Genomic DNA, 20840 nt, shown 5'->3' on the forward strand with positions numbered 1-20840 from the left:
TGCACAATTATCAACACCACTGAATATAATTGGTGTGATTGTATGTTTTTTATGTGTTTTACTTTAAAATATGTGTTGTGGTGGAAATGACATAGATAGGCAACTTCCAATTAAAAACTATTTTTCTACTGCTCTATGTGGTGAACTCTGCATATTTAAGTGGATCTGATTTTATTCTTTCTCTATATGATTTTGACCTTTGTGCTGTGGTATTGCTTGCCATCTTAAAGGGGTCATGAGTCATGACATGGATTTTTTTATTTTATTATTATGTTCCCTTGGGTGCAATTATAGTATTACTATAGTTTTTTTTTTTTTACAAAAAACTTTTAAAATGAGGTGATTTATGACCTTTTCCCTGTTTCTCATCCTCTGGTTCAAACAGTCTGTTTTGGGGGTGTTTCCCCTTTAAGAGTTCAGTGTTAACGCCCACTGTTATGATTGGCTAACGTCAGTGCCTATGCATCAATTATTGACGCCCCCAGCCACAACATTTGCGGATTCAGCGTATTTAAAAAGTACTTTAAAGTTTTAAATACATTACTTATAGTTTGCGTCGTCGTTGTTGAGCCCAGAATAGTCGGCACGGACTTATCTTTGAGCAACAGTTTTCTGGCAAAGCCAGCATCATTTTGGGATTTGTTCTCAAAACAGTCATCCTTCAAATGTATAGAACAAACGCTTAAACTAACACTGCCGTGACTGGGACGTCCGCAAAAAATAAAGTGCATTCATTTTTCCCTGACGACGACTGGATCTTTCGCAGCGTATTCAAAGATGTTGTTTGTCCACAGCCAGGAACAGCACATCTGTGGCATCGTAATTTCCCTGTACACAGACCCACTCGCTGTCCGTCGACTGAACACTTGTGAGGCGCGCGGCGATACGAAATGAGCGTAGTTGTCTTGCGCTTAAAGCGTAGTTGTCTTGTGCTGGAGGCGGTCACATGCAAACGCTGGTACGTCACTTTGTACCGTGACGTCACTTCTTACCATGGATCCAGAACGAGCTGTATTTAGAGCTTGATTAAATAAATGATTCGTTTATAATGGGGAGGACGTCTTAAGCTATGAAACTTGCAGGACGTTTTAATGGTACAAAGACCTCTTATATACTAAAAGATCAAGGCAAATTTGGTTTCTCATGTCATGACCCCTTTAAATTAAAATTAAGCGAGGTTGAAGGTACAAAGTCTGGCTTAGGGACAAAGGGAAAACAGTAAAAACCATGTATAAAAGGCCTCATATTATATAATAAAAAGAATGATTGAGCCATGATACATTTTTTTATAAGTTCCCCTTTGGGTGAAGTAAGTGTGACAAAAACAAAAAAGAAGAAATGTTTTTTAGATTTTATTATTTCATCCAGGGACAAGAAAAGTACCATAGTTAAAGAATCACCCATATATATCACCCATATATATATATATATCAACCCCATTATAAACCATTTATAAACCACTCAACCCCATTAATTGATTATATCTATATCAATGGCGCTGAGTGGTTTAGCTTGGCAAATGCCAGTTGTTTAATTGTCTTTTCACCAAATTATGTCATTTTTGGGGGCAGTTTTCTTTAAAAAAAAAAAAAAACTCATTAGGAGGGAAATCATTCATTTACAAGGGTATGACCAAAATGCTGGGAATAGTTAAACATTGCTTTTGGTCGTGTTTAAAACGACCTCTTTTTTATGCTAGATTAATTTTATGCTAGGTAATGCATTCCTACCGCAGACAAAACATTAAAGTCAGGCCATTGAAATTAAACGGATGCTGAATACTGGGCACTTTATAAGCTGATAAATTTGCTCCTTTATTACCAGCACAGGGAAATCGTGTAGCTTTGCTAAACACTGCTCAATAAACACAGGCAAATCAGCTCGTATTGACCAACACAAGTCCGTGTGTGAGCGCCTCGTACATTCAAACACAAACTAACCTCTCAAATCATGTTTACTTTTTATATAGCTTGACTTTTAATACGAGGAATTATAATAGGGATTGTGTTCGCGTGTATAAATGCTAAAACTCACAATAGCGGTTCAGAACCTGATCCCGGCTTCAGACGTCACGTGATGCGATTGAGACAATGCGAGACGACGACTCAATCTGTGTGTTGTTTACCCACCGATCATCATCATGTGGGTTGGAGTGTGTGTACACTTTGCGTCACGGAGTTGTTTATCTTTATTCTGCTCAGTGCCTGCAAACCGGTTTTGTTTCAGGATGTGTTGGGGGTTAGGCTATGCACATAATACTTTTTTTACAAATAACTTTTCATATGTGACCACAAAACCAGTCACATGGGTCAATTTTTTTTAAATTGAGATGTATACATCAACTGAAAGCTGAATAAATAAGCTTTCCATTGATGTATGGTTTATTAGGATAGGACAATATTTGGCCGAGAACATCTGGAATCTGAGGGAGCAAAAAAATCAAAACATTGAGAAAATCTCCTTTAAAGTTGTGCTTTTATGTTCACGATTGTGCAGCATTCACTCCCAAAAATAAATGTTTTATATATTTATGGTAGGAAATTTACTAAAAATCTTCATGGAACATGATCTTTACTTAATATCCTCATGATTTTTTGAATAAAATAAAAATGTAGGCTATAATTTTGGCCCATACAATGTATTGTTGGCTATTGCCACAAATATACCCGTGCGACTCGAGACTGGTTTTGTGATCCAGGGTCACATATGATCATAATAATATCAACTTTTCTAAATGTCATTGTGAACTGGTTTGCACTCAGGATAGATAACAATGTCTAATGATTGTCAGAGTCTTTAATTCCTTGATCGCACCAGAAATGCTGTTTTTCTACTAATGCACTGATGAAGATGATGAGGATGTTGAAGAAGGAAGGGTTTGTGTGTGTGACGTGCTGTGGTCACAATGGCTTTATGGTTACCTCCTCCTTTGAACAGCAGAGCGTCAACACAACACACACACACACACACACACACACACTCTGAAGACCAAGCTTCGGGCAAGTACACCGTTTTCTACACTTCTGCAATATTTGCATAATTTCTGTGGTATTTCATATCTCAGCTGTTATCTGATGACTATTTGTTAGAATATTTTTTTAGTTTTAGGACTTTTTTTTTTTTTGCTTTTAAAAACACATCAACAAAGTTGTCCAGGAATGTAATGTTTCTCATTTAGTGTTAGTTCATGCGTGCTCAGGCACTGCGGCTTGCATTGTAAATGACAATAGCACTTCTAAATACTTTAAAAATCACATCCTCGTAAGTTTCTACAGACTATACAGCTGTGTCTAATGCTTCATGCTGAATGTTTTACATCCCGGAGTCCAACCTGGAGGCTATTTACAAGTAAAATCAGGGGGGAAATATATGGAAAACTAGTTTCCCTGACCTCACTTATACGTTCCTTCATTTCATGTAGTTCTGTGGTCATTCTGCTCGATGATTTTCCATCATTTCTTCCCTTCCTCGTCATCATGACACTCTTCACCAGAATAAAAGGTGTGGAGGTTTGCATTGAGTTTCTCTGCGAGGGAGTGACCGTCCTCACAGGTGCAGAAGGGATTTTTCTCTGTCGGTCCGGCTCGAGTTTCACCGTGATATGGATATAATAGATCATGGCAAACTGAAGCTCTTCGCCGTATCCATTTAATGCGATGCCATTTATATCCTCTCTGTTCACAAACCTGTCCAGACTTGCTATACAAATGACTCAGGAGCCTAAAAAATTGCTCAATAGATACTTCATTTTACATTGTGTGAGTTATGCAAAAATGGGACAGGTTTTTGGTAGATGCACAGTAACCGTTTTTACTCCGTTTTTTTGTGATGCTATATATAACCCTCAAAACAATATCCGATGTGATTTTAATGTTATTAAGCTCTTTCAACACAGTTCAGCTCTGCTATTCATTCGTTTTTTGGTTTTGTCTTATACAGGTGAAACTCGAAAAATTATAATATGGTGCAAAAGTTCATTTATTTCAGTAATTCAACTTAAAAGGTGAAACTAATATATTATATAGACTCATTACATGCAAAGTGAGATATTTCAAGCCTTTAATTATAATTTTGATGATTATGGCTTACAGCTTATGAAAACCTTTTCACAATATTATAACTTTGAGTTTGAAGTTTTCATAAGCTGTAAGCCATAATCATCACAATTATAACAAATTAAAGGCTTGAAATATCTCATATGGCATGTAATGAGTCTATAAAATATATTAGTTTCACCTTTTAAGTTGAATTACTGAAATAAATGAATTTTTGCATGATATTCTCATTTTTCGAGTATAAAAATGAAACCTGTATAGTTTCACATAATATTTGTTATTTTACTTTTTATCTTTTGTCAAATCAACTTTGATAACTAATGTGTGAAGAGAACATACTATTTTGAGTTTATGTTTATTAAAGGTTCTCTAAGCGATCCTGGGTGACGTCACTTGACGTTCGAACTATTGCCAAACAAAACGGAGGCTAGCTAGACCCTCCCTCCTCCTCATCCGCACACTAACAACCCAAACCCCAAATCCTTCTTGTCGGTTATTGGCTGGAACAGTTTGTTATGTTGTGGTGCGGGTTAGTCCAGTTTGTTTTTGTTGCTGTTTGTGGAGCCTGGGGTGTCTACAGAGACCGCGAGACAGACCGCTATCGGATAGTGAGGAGATATTTGCTGTATGTGACAAAAAAATGTTTGGCCTAAAAAATGTGTGACATTGCTTAGAGCACCTTTAAACCATTCTTCTTCATTGTATTAACTAAAAATTTTAATTACAACAAACTAAAAATTTTAAGGTAACTTGCTTTTTTAAGTTAAACCAACATTTTTTTATACAGTGTAGAATGTAAAATTACGTAAAACAACTTTAGATGGGTTATAAAAGTCTATGTAACCTAATGTCTGTGCTTTAGCAATAAGTATATTTATAGAAATATCATTACCTGTTGTATGGGTTTAGGCCATTAACACAAAATAGTCATTCATCAGAACAGGTTATGTGACATGTTCAGGTTCAATTGAAACTGGAAAACCCTCATGAATAATAATTACATATAGTATAAATATAATAATAATAATGATTATAAAACCGATAGTTTTCAGATATTTAAATAACCAAATGTAAAATAATAGTCTTCACTGCACTGTAAAAAATTCCTGTTAATTTACATGGAAATTTAACAGCAAATTGCTGTTTCCATGTTATAACAGCATATTGCTTTTTTTTACAATGCATTATGGGAAGACTTGTTCACTTCGGGGTGGTGGTCGATCAACAACAATTTGTCACTGTTATTTAACAGTATTATACCCTATTTTCGTCCAATGTGCACAAGGCGGAATTTTGGATTATCTGAATGAGGTAGGTTTGCAACGATTTATTATTTTATTATCTTTAAATGACCTATTACTTTAAAATATAACATTTTAAACATCTATTGAAGCTTCTGTGATTTAAATCAGATGCCTCAATTAAATTGTGTTTTAACTATAGGCAAATAATTGGTCGACCGAGTGAGATTGAGCCCAGAATGCCGTCATACAGCCATTTTATCACACACACAGGTAAGAATCCCTAATTTTCATTCAATCTGCATATTTTACCAACTTTATTCAATTAATAGATGAATGGGAATGAACGAAATCAATAGTTTTTTTTTTTCTTGTGTGGTAAGTTAATTTTAACGTGTGCATTCAGTCCATGAGAGACATATAGAGACATAGACAAATGATCTGCCGGTGTAACGTTAACTTTGCCGCTCCACGCTTATTTTAATCGCCCTGTTATCAAGTGGGCCACTTATAAAATAACAATATAAAGAAACAGTGAATCCGGTTAGTGAACGGGTAAGATTTGCACGCACACTCATGCGTTTTATAGGCAGCCGCTATACTGTCAAGCATGCAAGTGAATTATGAAGTTGAGTTTTGAATTATGAGTGTTTATGAAACGGGCACATGTGCAAATCTTTTTTGTCTGTAAATGAGGTATGAACAACATTTTAAATTCTTGTCTAATTACTGTAAAGATGCCTATTCAAACCGCTGCTGGCTTTATCGCAGAACACCATAAGCGTGCACTGCATCTGTTTCAGCCATATTTTATAACGTATTTTATAACGTATTTCGATGGCTTCGGTAGTTATTAACTAGAGAATCTAGATCTGTTCTTTACAACATGTTTCCTTGTCAGCTCTGCGGGAAAACATGTGATACCCCTGTGATCTATGTGAAACATATGAAGCCAAGTTTGAGTCTTTACAACACAATCACTACACTATTGTATTATAAACTTTTTTTCCCTCTCGGAGGCTGACTTAGCATTAAGTTAAAAACAGACTAAAACAACCTTTCCTTTTCCTTTTTTTTATTTTTATAGAAATATTGTAGGTTTTGTTATCTTGTAAGACATGACATTGTGTGCCTTTTTTCAGGTTATAAAATAATGTACTAATTTCTCACTACCTTTTCTACACCAAACTCTCCAGAGATCATAGAATAAACATTAATTTATCCATTCCTTTATGGTCCAGGTGATAATCCGGGACAGTGGATGAAACGGTGGATGATCAGCCTGGAAGGCCGAATAATCTGCGAGGGTGTGCAGCCAACTTTTCTCTCTGGACTTGCTGCATTGTTCTCTTTGTATTACATCTTTAATTTGCAGTACCAAGAGGAAGCAGCATCTACACTAGAATTGCTTCAAAGGTAACAAGTTTGGACTTATTTAATTTATTTCTATTTAATATGTTAGTATTAGTATGGTGACAATGGAATCCTCAAGCCATCCTAGGTGTATATTACTTTCTTCTTTGAGCCGAACACAGTCGGAGTTATATAAAATAATATACTGGCTTCCCAGCTTTGCAATGGCATTGAATAATATCCATGTTTATAACTTTTATAAACTATAATCACTGGCTTCCGGAAACAGCCGTACGCAAGTTCATGATAGAGTCGAGTTCCGTCAGAAGAATGACCTCTGACCTGACATATATGAAATCTTATATCAAAGTCCTTTTCTTTCAAAATGTCTTAGACTTCTAAGTCATGACCTGCATTTTGTGTTTTACTCTATCCTCTGCACTTCCGCGTTTGTCAATTCTAACCTAAGCTTTCGCTACGTCTTCGCCAATCGTCCTACGTCATGCGTCAGGTCAGAGGTCACCCTTCCGCCAGAACTCAACTCAATCATGAACACGCATACGGCCATGCCAGATGTCAGTGATTATATTTTATAAAGTAAAAAAATACAGATATCTTTCTTACAAAAATGCATGGCTTTTCTTCAGAAGACATTTATTAACCCCACTGGATTCATATCGATTACTTTTATGATTGATTGATGCGTTTATTGGAGCTTCAAAAACTTTACAAATCTGGGAAGGATGTTATGTAATATAACTCTAATTGTGTTTGGCTGGAAGAAGAAAGCCATTTACACTTAGGATGGTTTGAGGGTGAGTAAATTATGGGATAAATGATTGTTTTGGGTGAACTATTCCTTTTAAATCATTGTTCACTGAAGATATTCTCCTCTTATTTTTCAGACGTTTTGTTGGAATTAATCCAGAAAAGGGGACCAAGGCTGCCAGAGGAAAAGTGATGTCCAAAAAATCTGGGAAAACCGTGCAGAAGAAGACCATAACCGTCAGTACCAAAGTATCAAATATTTTAAAAAGACTTATGGACTTTGAGTGGCACTTCATTTTAAGTGCACCTATTATGGAATTTTGAAATTTACCTTTCATGTAGTGTGTAACATAGAACTAAGTGAAAAAAAACATCCAGCAAAGTTTGAAATATGAAAGTGCACCGTATATAAAGTTATTGTCTTTCAAAAGTGAGAGTCGACTCTGAATCATTTTTATGAATCGTTAGAAGACCGAAGCTTTTTCTCTTGACTAGATGACGTCAACTTGTCAAGTTATTTGAATACGATACTCCCACTTATTGCGCTCCAAGGCCAGCAGGGAAACATCAGGGCGACGAGACGCTGTGTTCTGAAGTGCGACTCAAAAGCAAACTTTTTTCATCTGCCCAAGGAGGAGCATTTGAAGACTAAGTGGCTACAATTCATATATACAACTATACCACAGAAGTGTAGTCCGAGCCTTGTGCTTTGTTCGCGTCATTTTGAAGATTGCTTTTTAAATGCAATCAAACTTGGATTCGCGAGCTGGATGATATTGAAGGAAGGTTCAGTTCCAAGTGTATTTGCATCAGCTTCCTCCTCCGTATCACAACCTGTAAGTGTTATTAATAATTTTTGCTTTTATATTTTATGTAGCATGCTTAATAATTATTTTGTCTGTTGTGTAAGCACCGTTTAGCTTCTAGGTCTTCAATGACAAATGCATTGAGATATGTGAAGTGTTTGTCGTTGTTTTCGGAGTTGTCTTAAAGAATAGAGTAATACCTCGTAGTAACGTAACTGCATTTTGTTTTTTTGTAAAAACGTTATGTTTATGCATCGGGCTAACGCAAACAAAGACTGATTGTGCTTTTACAATATGAACTCTGGGCTATGCTCGCTAACATAACATTAAATTATGTATCTTATTTTTCGTTTTTTACTACAAACTACAAAGCAGTGGACTATAATCATTATTATAATACAATTTAATTGATAAAAGCATCATTGTACTCCGTGTTAAAAATAAGTATTATCTGTAAACACTGCTGGGTCATCTGACCAATCAACGCAGATTAGCGTCGTGCAAAGGAGGGGTTTGAAAAACGAGTCGTTAAACGAATCATTTGGGAGTCGGTGAGCAAATCAGGTAACAATAAATGCATATTATACGAAAACAAAAGTGTTTTTTGTCATTGCATGCATGTAAAACTGTTGTTGGGGACTCCCTAAACAACATTAGGAACATTTTAAATGTCATAATAGGTGCCCTTTAAAATGTAGCTAACACTCCCCACACATGCAGTTTGTTTTCAGAAACATGGTGGCCTGGTGTTATATGTTGCTTAGATATTTAAAAGGGCTGGTGTTTTGTATCTGGTGTTGTATCAGAATAAAAAAAAATATTTTTATATTTTTAAAATACTTTATTCCTTTTTTGTAATCCATGACAAAAATAATGTGTAAACTACTGGCAGCTGTGGTTGCCTTTATCATACTGTAAAAATACGGTGTGTTACTGTTTTTTAAATTAACAGCTAAATACCGTTTTGGCAACTACAGCATATAGCTGTTAAATACCGGGCTGTAAAATTACAGTTTTATACTGTAGTTGTCAAAACGGTATTTAGCTGTTAATTTAAAAAACAGTAATACACCGTATTTTAACAGTATGATAATGGCAACCACAGCTGCCAGTAGTTTACCGTTTTTTTACAGGATTATTTTTTACAGTGTGTATAACTTAAACAGATTAATTCTTTTTAAAGTTTAAAGAGTTTTTAAATAGCTTGACTTTATTAATTAAGAGAAAGACTGCACGGTTTATTTTACCAGATGAAAAACGACAACACAAAATGATGCTAGTGATTGTGTTAGCGTTAACATTGAAAACAGCAGCAGGAATATTAGGCTACTGTCTCTTTAAGACCTGATGCAATGCACTGTTACTGATACACACGTTGTCTTTCTCTGTTGTTTAGTTCACTTGAGACATAACCGACTGTTTATTACTCCGAGACGGGCATTTTTTACAGAATTTTAATATCGCATTGTTAGCATTCATACATGATTTTTTTTTTTTTTTTTTTAATGTTTTTACTTGCATTAGGCGCTTGACGAGTTTAGGCCCTCTGCAAACTATCGCAACTGTTCCATGTAGCCTATCATGCATTTCAGCAAACGCAACTGTTCATTAATTTAATGTAAGTCGTCATTCACCTTTCATTTTGAGGCCACACCCTTCACCCCATCAAATACACGATGACTTCAGAACCGCATATTTTAGTCTTTCTGCTTTAGAAGAGTAGCCTAGTATATGTTCCTAATTCAGCAAAACGGGGAGAAGATGTTGTAGATTTGGTGTGTATACTCGTACAAGAACACTCTTGAACAGCACAGGCCTACACATCGGGACTTTTCACACATACAATTTTTTGACATAGGCCTATTGATAATGCTTGCAATCGTAATGCAATGGACCAGTCTACGGGACATAAATTAATGTTTAAAGGGTTATTGAGCTGTTTAATCAGTCTAGCCTGCACATCGACATTATATAAAAACGAACACACACAATAACCTTCCTAGCGACAAAATATGATGTGACACTCTGAGCGTATCCTTCCCGGGTCTTTTTTTGTGTGTTTAATTGAGTTTTCATCAGAGAGGACCCAAGGTCTTTTATCGCACTTGAACCACGAGCACATCACACACACACACACACACACACACACACACACACACACACACACACACACACACACACACACACACACACACACACACACACACACACACACACACACACACAGTTTTGTGGTTGAAAAAATAAATAAATAAAAAAGTAACAAATCCTTCCCAATCTGATCTCCATAGGAATGAATGGAATGCGAGGGATGCTTCAGTACATAGAAAACCCTAAAAATGCTCACAATTTAAACTAAAATGCTAAAGCTTTACCAAAATCATTATTTTATGTGCATCTGAATGCATCCTGAAGAGGAATTGACTTTAAGACCCAGAGGAACAGCTCATTGCTGCAAATAATAGAGCTATAACAAGGCCATCTAGTGACAAGATCATGAAAGTTTTATTTTCTTTCCACAAGAGATCGGCAAAGACATCTGAATTAAAAGGGTAATGCATGAAATTGTGAGTTATTTTGAATTTAAGAATGCGAGGAATGTGCTTAAATGACTATGTATTATTTATTGTTCGAATCTAGTAATTTAAAGGTAGCCTAAATAGAAAAATTTAATAATTAAAAATTCATTAGAAAACAGAAAAATATGATCAAACTGAAATAAAATAAGCGTTCTGGACAAAAAAATTAAGATAAAAAAATAATTATAATTTAGGGCCAAGGGAAAGATATGTTACAAAGTGCGAGGGAAGGATGAAGGTAGGCTAAACAAATAAATACAATTCAACATATTCATTACACCTTTTTAATAGCCAACTTCAAGTGTTTATTATAAATTACTAAATGCAAAAATGAATAAAAAAATGTGGGTCAATCCTGTGCAGACATCTGCAACTTTTACACCGTCCAGACTGCATGCACCACTTGTCCCTGACAGCTGCTGAAAAAGGTTTAGAAAGGTTTTGAATTAGTTTTGACTGCTAAATTCTGCGTTATGTTCTGCAATGTGTTCTTCTGAGGGTTAAAGTCATCGGTTAATTTCTTGATTGCCGTTTTGACAGTGTCCATCTGGACATTTAAAGTCATATTTGCTAATTCTCCTTAATTATTGCCCTGTTTTGATCCGTTTTCCTGGGAAATGTATTTTTTTTATATATATTTTTTATCATCTTTATTTTGTTTTAAGGAGATACAAATTGTGCTCATCAACCTTGAATTACATGGCCATAAAATTATATCACATTATTTTGGTAGTAAAATTTTGGGCGGTTTTTTCTTGGAGTGGGCGGGTTTGGGTGAGCTTTTGGGCTGGAAAGCACCGTCCCAATCTGGCAACACTGCGTGTGAAAGGAAGCCCACATTTTCTGAAGTGCAGAAGGAATATACTTTTAAAGTTTTCAGTTTCAGGACAGGTATGGTACTGTATGTATATCGAGTAATACAGGTTAATGGCGCTTAGTGAACAGGTCTGATAACTAGGACTAATTTACCGGACGGAAACGAACGTTTTAACTTGCAGAGATAAGCGTATGTAAGTTATGTGTGTGAGGAAAAATCATATATAGAGTTAAAAATATATATATATAAATGGCAAAGCGCACAAGAACAGTTCCTAGTAAGTAAACTCAATCCTAAACACTCGACGTTTTCTTTACTGTGACTGTTTAGGAGGGACTATTTTTTATGGCGGAAGGATGGGATTTGAGGAAACATAATAAAAGGAAACATAATAATAATACATATATTTTCGGTTTAAATATTTGTGTTATGTGGGGAACCGTTTTATAAAAGCAATAAGGGTACGAGAGACCGTGCTGAATTGTCAATTTACTTGTCTGTGTCTTTTTCCATGTGTTTTTCCAGCTCTCTGCGAGTGATAATCATGGCACAGTCAACTGTAACTGTCCAGTCAGCCATGGTTCTGGCCCCTGATGGCTTCAAGCAAAACATGTGGAAAACAGGAGTGTGTGACTGCTGCGACGACATGGGCATCTGTGAGTGTTTGGTAGAGAGAGAGAGAGAGAGAGAGAGAGAGAGAGAGAGAGAGAGAGAGAGAGAGGGATATTATAGGCTACTGTAGTGTGTGAGGAGGAATGATGAAAATAAATGAACATATGAGGAGCTCTTTTCCAAAACGCTATAAATCCATTTCAATAGTTTTCAGGAAAACTTCATTTTTTACCTAGACCCACACATTTTGTGAATATTCTATTTATCCTGTTAAAATGGTTTTGTGGCTCTGTCTGAACATGTTTTACAATGATTATTAAATCAAACAACAATTTTGTTGATGATAAATTCAAAGTTAATTTAAAAAAAATTCCAAAACGCTATAAATCCATCAATTGTTTCCAAAAAAAATGATGGTTTGTCTTAAATACTTTAAATTAAAGGACAAGTTCGGTATTTTACACTTAAAGCCCTGTTTACAGATCGTATCTGATGAAATAGAACGGTTAAGATTAAACTTTGGACACATGCTCCTGTCCCGAGAATTTTAGGTTTATTTAGCTCCCCCACCCACCCCCACCCCCACAATGGTTGTCTATGTGCACTGGCAGATTCCTTCCTAAAACACATTAAACTTTCGTTTACAAAGACGTGAAACTCACCGAGTGGTCAGGGGTGTTCACTGGTATGATCCCAAAAAAAATCGCTGAAAAAGATGCTTTCCAACAGGTTTTATCGTAGTGTTTGTCCACCTCCATTGACTTGTATTGAATGTGCTGTGTGAGGTACGGTATTACTCCGCCGCTTCTTCTTCTGCTTCTTCTGTGTATTCAATGAAATGCCAGCGGTTTGCTTGCAATTGGCAAAGGTGCATTATCGCCACCAACTGGTGTCTATTATTCAAGCTCTCAACGGAAGAATCTGGGTGTGACGCGTTTGGCAAAATAGGTCCACAAACGCTAAATAAACCTAAAATTCTCGGGACAGCAGCATGTGTCCAAATTTTAATCTTAACCGTTCTATTTCATCAGATACGATCTGTAAACAGGGCTTTAAGTGTAAAATACCGAACTTGTCCTTTAAATAAGTGCAAATGCATGAAATAAATAAAAGCCAACTATAATAAATAGTTAAATTAAATAAATAGTACGAATAAAATAAATAATTCCAATGACACATTTTAATATTCTCCACCACATATAAATAACACTCATATACCAGTCCTTAAATACAACAATGTTAAAAATACATTTAAATAATTTAGTAATTTAGGCTAATTGTAATTTGGTGCCGAACCTGAAAAAAGTAATGATAGTAATGATAACAATATTCAATAAGTTATTAAATAAATAATTAAGTAATACATTCAGAATCATTTTTAGTAAAGTGTCAAACCTGTAACATATAGGACCAATTTGTCCACTACATATGCATGAAAAAACGAATTATTAAATAATGATAACGATATTCAATAGGCAAGTCAGTCAGTAATAAATAAATAAAATAAAAATCAAGATAATAAATAAAAATCAGGTCGTCCGGTGACAGCCTCTCGGCCTGACAGAAACCTGTGGGAGCAGCTTTGTGTTGACATCCCACTGTTGGTATTAACGCGCCTCCCGAGTGACGAATCTTCTTTTGTTGTTGTTTTTTATGATTATCTTTGTCCAGTCGGCGTTTTCTACCCCCAGGTGTAGGTCTCACTGCCTCATCAAGGCAATCAAAAGTGTTTGTAAACTTTAAAGTAGGGCTGTAAACGATTAATCGCGATTAATCGAATCCAAAATAATAGTTTGTTTACATAATATATGTGTGCGTATTGTGTATAATTATTTAGTATATATAAATACACACACATGCATGTATATATTTGAGAAATATTTGCATTTATATACTGCATATATTTTTTTATATGATTTATATTATATATAAATAGAACAATTTTATATATAAATAACACATTTTTCTTAAATATATACATGCATGTGTGTGTATTTATATATACAAAATGATTATACACAATACGCACACACACATTATGTAAAAAAAACTTTTATTTTGGATTCGATTAATCGCGATTAATCGTTTACAGCCCTACTTTAAAAAACTCATTTTGAGGAATTAATGAAATAAACAAACCTCTGTTCAGATCGCCGCCTATTTTGATTGCTTAGAGCGCGCCCGAATTCTGATTGGTCGAGAGGATGTATCGCGTTTAGGCTAAAAATAGGTTCGGCGCTTATCGCGTTTTGGAAAGAAACTGCATCTTAAACCAGGAAATATAGCGATTTTGGCATGACACGTTGATGGAGCAGTGAATAGGTTCAGTACACAGCAAAACTAGGCTACATGATAAACTTTTATTTTTTTTAAATGGCGTTTACGCGTTTTGGAAAAGAGCTCTTCATATATTTGTGTCCCAGACAACAACAAAGTGTTGCACAGATGGGGGCCGGATCTGGACCGACACTATGTTGCTGTCTGAGGATGTGAGATTTCGGGTGAACTGAAAGCCTAACCAATTCTGTGTGTGTGTGACACATCTGTGTTCCTGTGGCAGGTTGCTGTGGTTTCTGGTGCACATATTGCCTCATGTGTAAAACCAGTGAGGATTTTGGAGAGTGTCTCTGTCTCCCCATGCTGGAGATTTGCTTCGGAGGCATTTTGCATCCCATTACATTCGCCATGAGGAGCAGTATGAGAGAGAGATACCAAATTAGGGTAATTACTATGTTGTCATGCAATTATTACTGTTTAATATAAATTAATGTTCAGCATCATTTCTCCCAGCCGATCACATGATCCTTCAGAGATTCTAACGTGATGATTTGCTGCTCAAGAAACATTTCTGATTGTTATCAATGTTGATAACAGTTGAGCTGCTTAATGGAAACCGTGATAAAAAATTCAGGATTCTGATTAATTAAACTACTGGTATTAAATGTATAAAATTAGTATAAAGTGAGTTTATGTTTACGAATCGGAAAAACGTTGTAGTGCTTATTTAACAACTTGCTTTTAAAAAAAAAAAACACTGTGGATTTAAAATGTGCATTTGAGGTTTGACTGAATATAACTTCCAGAGGTCTTTGAAAGCACATTCGAGCCGGATGTGTAAACACTCATGTGATCGAATGTGTTCAAACAGCCACAAAAGACCGTCTTCTCTCCGTCTACTGAACGTAACATTATGGGAAGCGCTGGCCAGACGGGATTTAAACTTTGTCGACTTGACACTAAAGTTTGGTTTGAAGATGAAAAACGTACCAAACACAATGTTCTCTCACCATTCCTGATTTCTAACACACACTCACAGCCATAGACATACATAATAAAGGCTAGATGTCTCGTCCGCGCTGCTGGCCAATGGAGGTCGACGTCCGCACCTGGCGGCCATCTTGCCACAGTCAGCTCGCTTCACTCGTAACATTGTGTTTTAATGGTGCATGTACATTTTAAATAACCATAACTTGCTCAATTTTCAAACGGGTTGGTTTGTTATAAACGTCAGAGATGTAGTTATGACACTGCATACTTATGAATAATTATAATATTATATATTTCAACATGTTCAAGCATCCAGTATTATAGCCACGTTAATAACGTTAGTAAGAAACCAAACCGTTTGGATATCCGTCAAGATTTCAGCGAGACAAGAGGATAGAGAGCCACTTCCGGCTCATGGGACCTTATTTCGGAAAAAATATGTATGGTAGTCAATGGCAACTTATCTTTTTATTCCGTCCGAACTGTGCCCTGAATTACACATATGATGTTTTTCAATTTAAAAGATAATTATGAAAGTCTAGAAAGTCGCAGTTTGTCATAAAACAGAAGAGTAACGTTTAGTTTTATGTGGAAATCACTCAATGAACTTCATCTCTCGTTTCGCACTATACGTCACCATTGCTCGTGTGTGTGCAGTCTGGTACAACACACTCCGGCATCACAGCGTAACGTTACGATTATAACGTAAGACTATAGAAAAAGTGACAGACGTTAGCTTCAGTAAAGTTAGCTTCATTCATTGAGAGAAAAAGTATGACGTCACATGTGCGCCTTTTGGGTTTGTAGTCTTTGTAATGACGTATTTTCACAGTCTTACCTCAACGGTTTTACATCAAACTGCGACTTTCTTGACTTTAAAATGTATCTTTTAAATTGACAAACATCATATGTGTAATTCAGGGCACAATTCAAACGAGATCAAACTATTTGTTGTCTCTCGCCATTGACTACCATACAATATTTTTCCGAAATAAGGTCCCATCCATGGTGGTCAACCGGAAGAGGAGGGACTTAGGCTCTCTATATGTGTTCTTGCAGATCACTCCCCTTACATCAGGTGTCACAGAGCCTGCCAGAAAGCTTGCCTGTGACAAGATGGCCGCCGGTGATACCATTAGAGACATCTAGCTTTTATTATGTGTATCTATGCTCACAGCGTTCAGCTGATCTTGTGTCTGTCAGAGCAGAAACTAAAGCTGATGCTCTCCGTGTGTTTTTCCGTCGTCTCCGTTAAATTAGACAAGCGTATTTCGTCCATTAAATTGAAAGATCTGAAAAAACACATGCGTTTTCCCGGCCATAGACCCTCCCCTCGAAGAAATCAGGACAGAAGTGGTTGAAAGTGGACAAAAGAGACGGATTAAAACACCGGGTGTAAACGGGAATGTGTCTCTCGTCTACATGTGATCCGATCGACCAAAGCGCATCTCAATACCAGGAGTGAACAGTCTTTTTATTTTCAGGAGTAAATTTATTGTCTTTTCTCTCATGAAGGGTTCGATCCAGGACGACTGCTGTGCGGTGACCTGCTGCCCGGTGTGTGTGTGGTGTCAGATGGCCAGAGAGCTGAAGTCTCGTCGACACAATCTAGTGGTCATCAACCCCACCGTACACACCATTCACCAGCAGCCACAAGCCTTCAACCAGCAGCCACAAGCCTTCAACCAGCCCACTCAACCCAGCAACATGGGCTACCAGCCTCCTGAATACCAGTGACCTTTAACCTCTGACCTCAAGCAAGACCTGCAGTTCTGATGAAGTTACGTAGTTGTTAGGAAATCTGTTGAGATGTTATTTCTATATTCATACCTATAGCCTACTTGTTTAACGAGGCCAATATTTTTTTCTGAACAAAATATTTTATGATAACGGTTTTATTTTTTTTATTTTCTCTATAGACAAATTGTCAAATGTAGATTTATATATATATATTAAACGGATCAAAACGGTTTGTTTCTTGTATGTGAATTTCTTTTCATAAATATCGTTTTTAATATAACATGCTAAACAGACGAAAAAGTGCAAAAGTTAATTTATTTCAGTAATTCAACTTAAAAGGTGAAACTAATATATTATCTAGACTCATTACATGCAAAGTGAGATATTTCAAGCCTTTATTTGTTATAATGTTGATGATTATGGCTTACAGCTTATGAAAACCCCAAATTCAGAATTGTATTATTGTAAAAAGGTTTTCATAAGATGTAAGGCTTGTAACAAATAAAGGCTTGAAATATCTCACTTTGCATGTAATGAGTCCATATAATATATTAGTTTCACCTTTTAAGTTGAATTACTGAAATAAATGAACTTTTGCACCATATTATAATGTTTCGAGTTTCACCTGTAGATCCATTAACAGTCTTAACTTGACAAACTCAATCACAACTATCGCTATGTGTACTCGTACGGTAAGCCTAATGACAAAGTAAGAAAAGGAGCACTGATTTTACAACAATACATTTTAAATTAAAGTTTTTTTAAGTCACACATAGAAGTTTTGGAACAACATGAAGGCGAGTGAATTATAAAATAAATTTCATTTTTGGGTGACCTGTCCTTTTAAGCAAATATTTCATAACCCCACATAATTTAAATTAAAATATGAAATAACTGTAGCATCAAAAATAGCTGTTCGGCTGTTAAGATGAATATACTTCCCAGATACCTATATTTTTTCCAATGTCTGCCTATCTTCTTACCTAGGTCATTTTTTACTGCCATAGGAAGTATTGTCTCCTCATTTATTTGGGCTGGCAAACACGCCAGAGCCAGTAGATCACTATTGCAGAGGAGTAGATCCCTTGGTGGTCTGGGCCTGCCTAGTCTTATTGGTTATTACTGGGCTGCAAATGCTCATAAGATTATGCTTTGGTTTACCTCGGCTCAGAGCAATTGGTGTCAAATCGAGGCCAAGTCATGCTCCTCTTCTTCGCTCCAGGCTCTAGCTTGCAGTAGCCTTCCTTTTTCCCCGTCACTTTATACATCTAATCCTGTAGTAACTGGCACTCTGAAAATCTGGGCACAAATTAGACGTAACTCTGGCTGGCTCACCCTTCCTCAGACAACACCTATTTGCAATAACCATCTATTCCTTCCTGCTAAAATTGACCCTAGATTCAAGTTTTTTGCTAGGAGTGGCCTCCAATATGTCAGCGATATGTATGTTAACAACTGCTTTGCTAGCTTTGAGCAATTGCGCATAACTTTTAATTTCACCGGTTCTGACTTTTTTAGATACTTTCAGTTACGGGATTTCGCTAGGACCCACTCCCCTCAATTCCCTCAAATCCCTCCGCCAAGTGGCATGGATCTAATTATTAAGGCTGAGACCTTGTCAAGAGGCCATATATCTTACTTCTATAACCTACTTTCCCCATCTTTTGATTCTGCTGTAAACAAAATTAGGACCAGCTGGGAGAACGAACTTCAGATTTCCCTGTCTGATGACTTTTGGGGAAAAGCCCTTCGAGCAGTTAATTCTTCCTCCAGTTGTGCTAGGTTCAGCCTCATTCAATTCAAAGTGGTGCATAGGATTCACTTTAGCAAGGCCAGGCTTGCCCAGATTTATCCGGGTGGCTCGGATGAGGGATGTAATAGATGCTCTCAGACCCCTTGTGACTTGACCCATATGTTCTGGTCATGCCCCAAATTATTACATTTTTGGCAGTTATGTTTTGATGCAATCTCAAAGATTCTGGCTGTGAAGATCTGTCCTTCCCCCCATATAGCGATTTTTGGCAGACCTCCGGACGAACTTAATTTGACAACAATTCAAATAAATGTAATAGCTTTTACCTCTCTAATTGCTCGTCGGAAAATTCTGACTCTATGGAAGTCACCTTTACCACCGTCGTTTAAAGCCTGGCTATGTGACACGTTGTTTTTCTTAAAACTTGAGAAAATAAAGTTTACACTCAGAGGCGCTACTGACAAATTTTATTCTCATTGGAAACCACTATTAAATTATGTAAACCAGCTTTCCGTTAGGGAAATGTCACTGTAGTGGCATATTTAGTATGTATCTGTATTGTTTCCTACCTCGTTATGACTCACTATCTGCCCACCACACCATAAGCTACATTATATGGGAAATTGATTCATAGCTCTCATGACTCCTGCTGATCCATGAATCCTAGCAGCCTGGCACAGAGTCCTGGGTATTGGCAACTAACCTCTAACTTTAAATTATTATTATTTATTTTCTGTATTTTAATTTTAATTTTTTTTTCTCTTATTAATATTAAATCATTTATTTTGATCATTTATTTATTTTAAGTTTACTTAGTCTTCCTATCCTACTTATTTGGTTTTGTTTGTATGTCTGACTGGCTATCGTGAGGGTGGGTGTTAGGGAGGGATATGGGATAAAAGAATAAAAGGACTTTGGTTTTGAAGAATTGTTTATTCTGAAAATATAAAATTGAGACTTGTACTGTATTACGTGGCAAATATTGTTTGAATGCTGTTTCCAATAAAATATATGAAAAAAAATAAAAAATAAAATAGCTGTTCTACTTAACATTTTTTTTTAAATAAAATAATGATATGAAATGCATTATGTTAAACTATTGACCTGACAAGGATTTTGAGGTTGAGATTTAAATTATCTAGTTCTATTCAAATATGGATTTCACAGCAATTATATTCCACAGATCCCTCCTAATCCATAATTAGTATTTTATTATTTTACATATTTATGGTCAGCTGATGCAATTTCCTACATTTTAATTGAAGTTGTAAGAATGTAAAAGTTAGTGGGTAATATGAGGTCAACACAAGGCTTATTTCTCTCGTCTTCATACTATTAATGTCCCAAAACTCAGGAATCATTCTTTAACCCGTGTGCGTCTTTATGGAAATGTTTGTCTTTTTCAGTTTAGGTTCGTTTTTTGCCTAAGTTGCATACATTTTGAGACAAATGTATATTTTTGTTGGAATTTTACTATTTCACCCATTTTCCTTTAAAGGGTGGTAAAATGCCCTTTTCACAAGATCGTAAAATAAATCTCTGATGTCCCCAGAGTGTGTGTGTGTGTGTGAAGTTTTAGCACAAAATACCCCAGATATTTTTTTATAAACGGTTAGTTCCAATCTCTCCTGACTGACTCACTCATAAAAGACAGTCTTTGCCGCCATCTATTGGCGAAATAATGTAACTTCTGTTGCTGTTTACAGTCAGGGACTATTTTTTCCAGCGGAAGGAAGGCTTTTAGTGATTTTACTTCATGAAAGTTGCATAGTTTTCGGCTTTGATAGCTGTATTGTGTGGTAACCGTTTTATAAAAGCAATAAGGTACTCGAGGCAAGTGCTGTATCGT

At 36.1% G+C, this 20840-nt stretch overlaps 1 protein-coding gene across 7 annotated transcripts; it reads left to right on the top strand.

The window, feature by feature from the left end:
- The first annotated feature begins 2889 nt into the window (after positions 1 to 2889).
- ponzr6 (plac8 onzin related protein 6) lies at positions 2890 to 17468 on the top strand. 7 transcript variants are annotated; one of them, XR_013796715.1, is made up of 7 exons: positions 4598 to 5366; positions 5499 to 5569; positions 6538 to 6712; positions 7555 to 7654; positions 12145 to 12275; positions 14792 to 14952; positions 17014 to 17468. XR_013796715.1 is itself a non-coding variant. In XM_079605348.1 (6 exons), exons 4-6 carry the CDS (start codon positions 12164 to 12166, stop codon positions 17233 to 17235), a joined length of 495 nt encoding a protein of 164 aa, XP_079461474.1. In that variant the 5' UTR covers positions 4911 to 5569; positions 6538 to 6712; positions 7555 to 7654; positions 12145 to 12163; the 3' UTR covers positions 17236 to 17468. The 7 variants fall into 7 exon arrangements, 6 of the variants coding, with proteins under 6 accessions (XP_079461473.1, XP_079461476.1, XP_079461474.1 ...); XM_079605348.1 differs by having other exon boundaries at positions 4911 to 5569; XM_079605347.1 differs by lacking the exons at positions 4598 to 5366; positions 5499 to 5569; positions 6538 to 6712; positions 7555 to 7654 and adding an exon at positions 2890 to 2999.
- The last annotated feature ends 3372 nt before the right edge of the window (positions 17469 to 20840 follow it).

Source organism: Phoxinus phoxinus, assembly GCF_949152265.1.
Source record: "Phoxinus phoxinus genome assembly, chromosome: 2".
Lineage (NCBI taxonomy): Eukaryota > Metazoa > Chordata > Actinopteri > Cypriniformes > Leuciscidae > Phoxinus > Phoxinus phoxinus.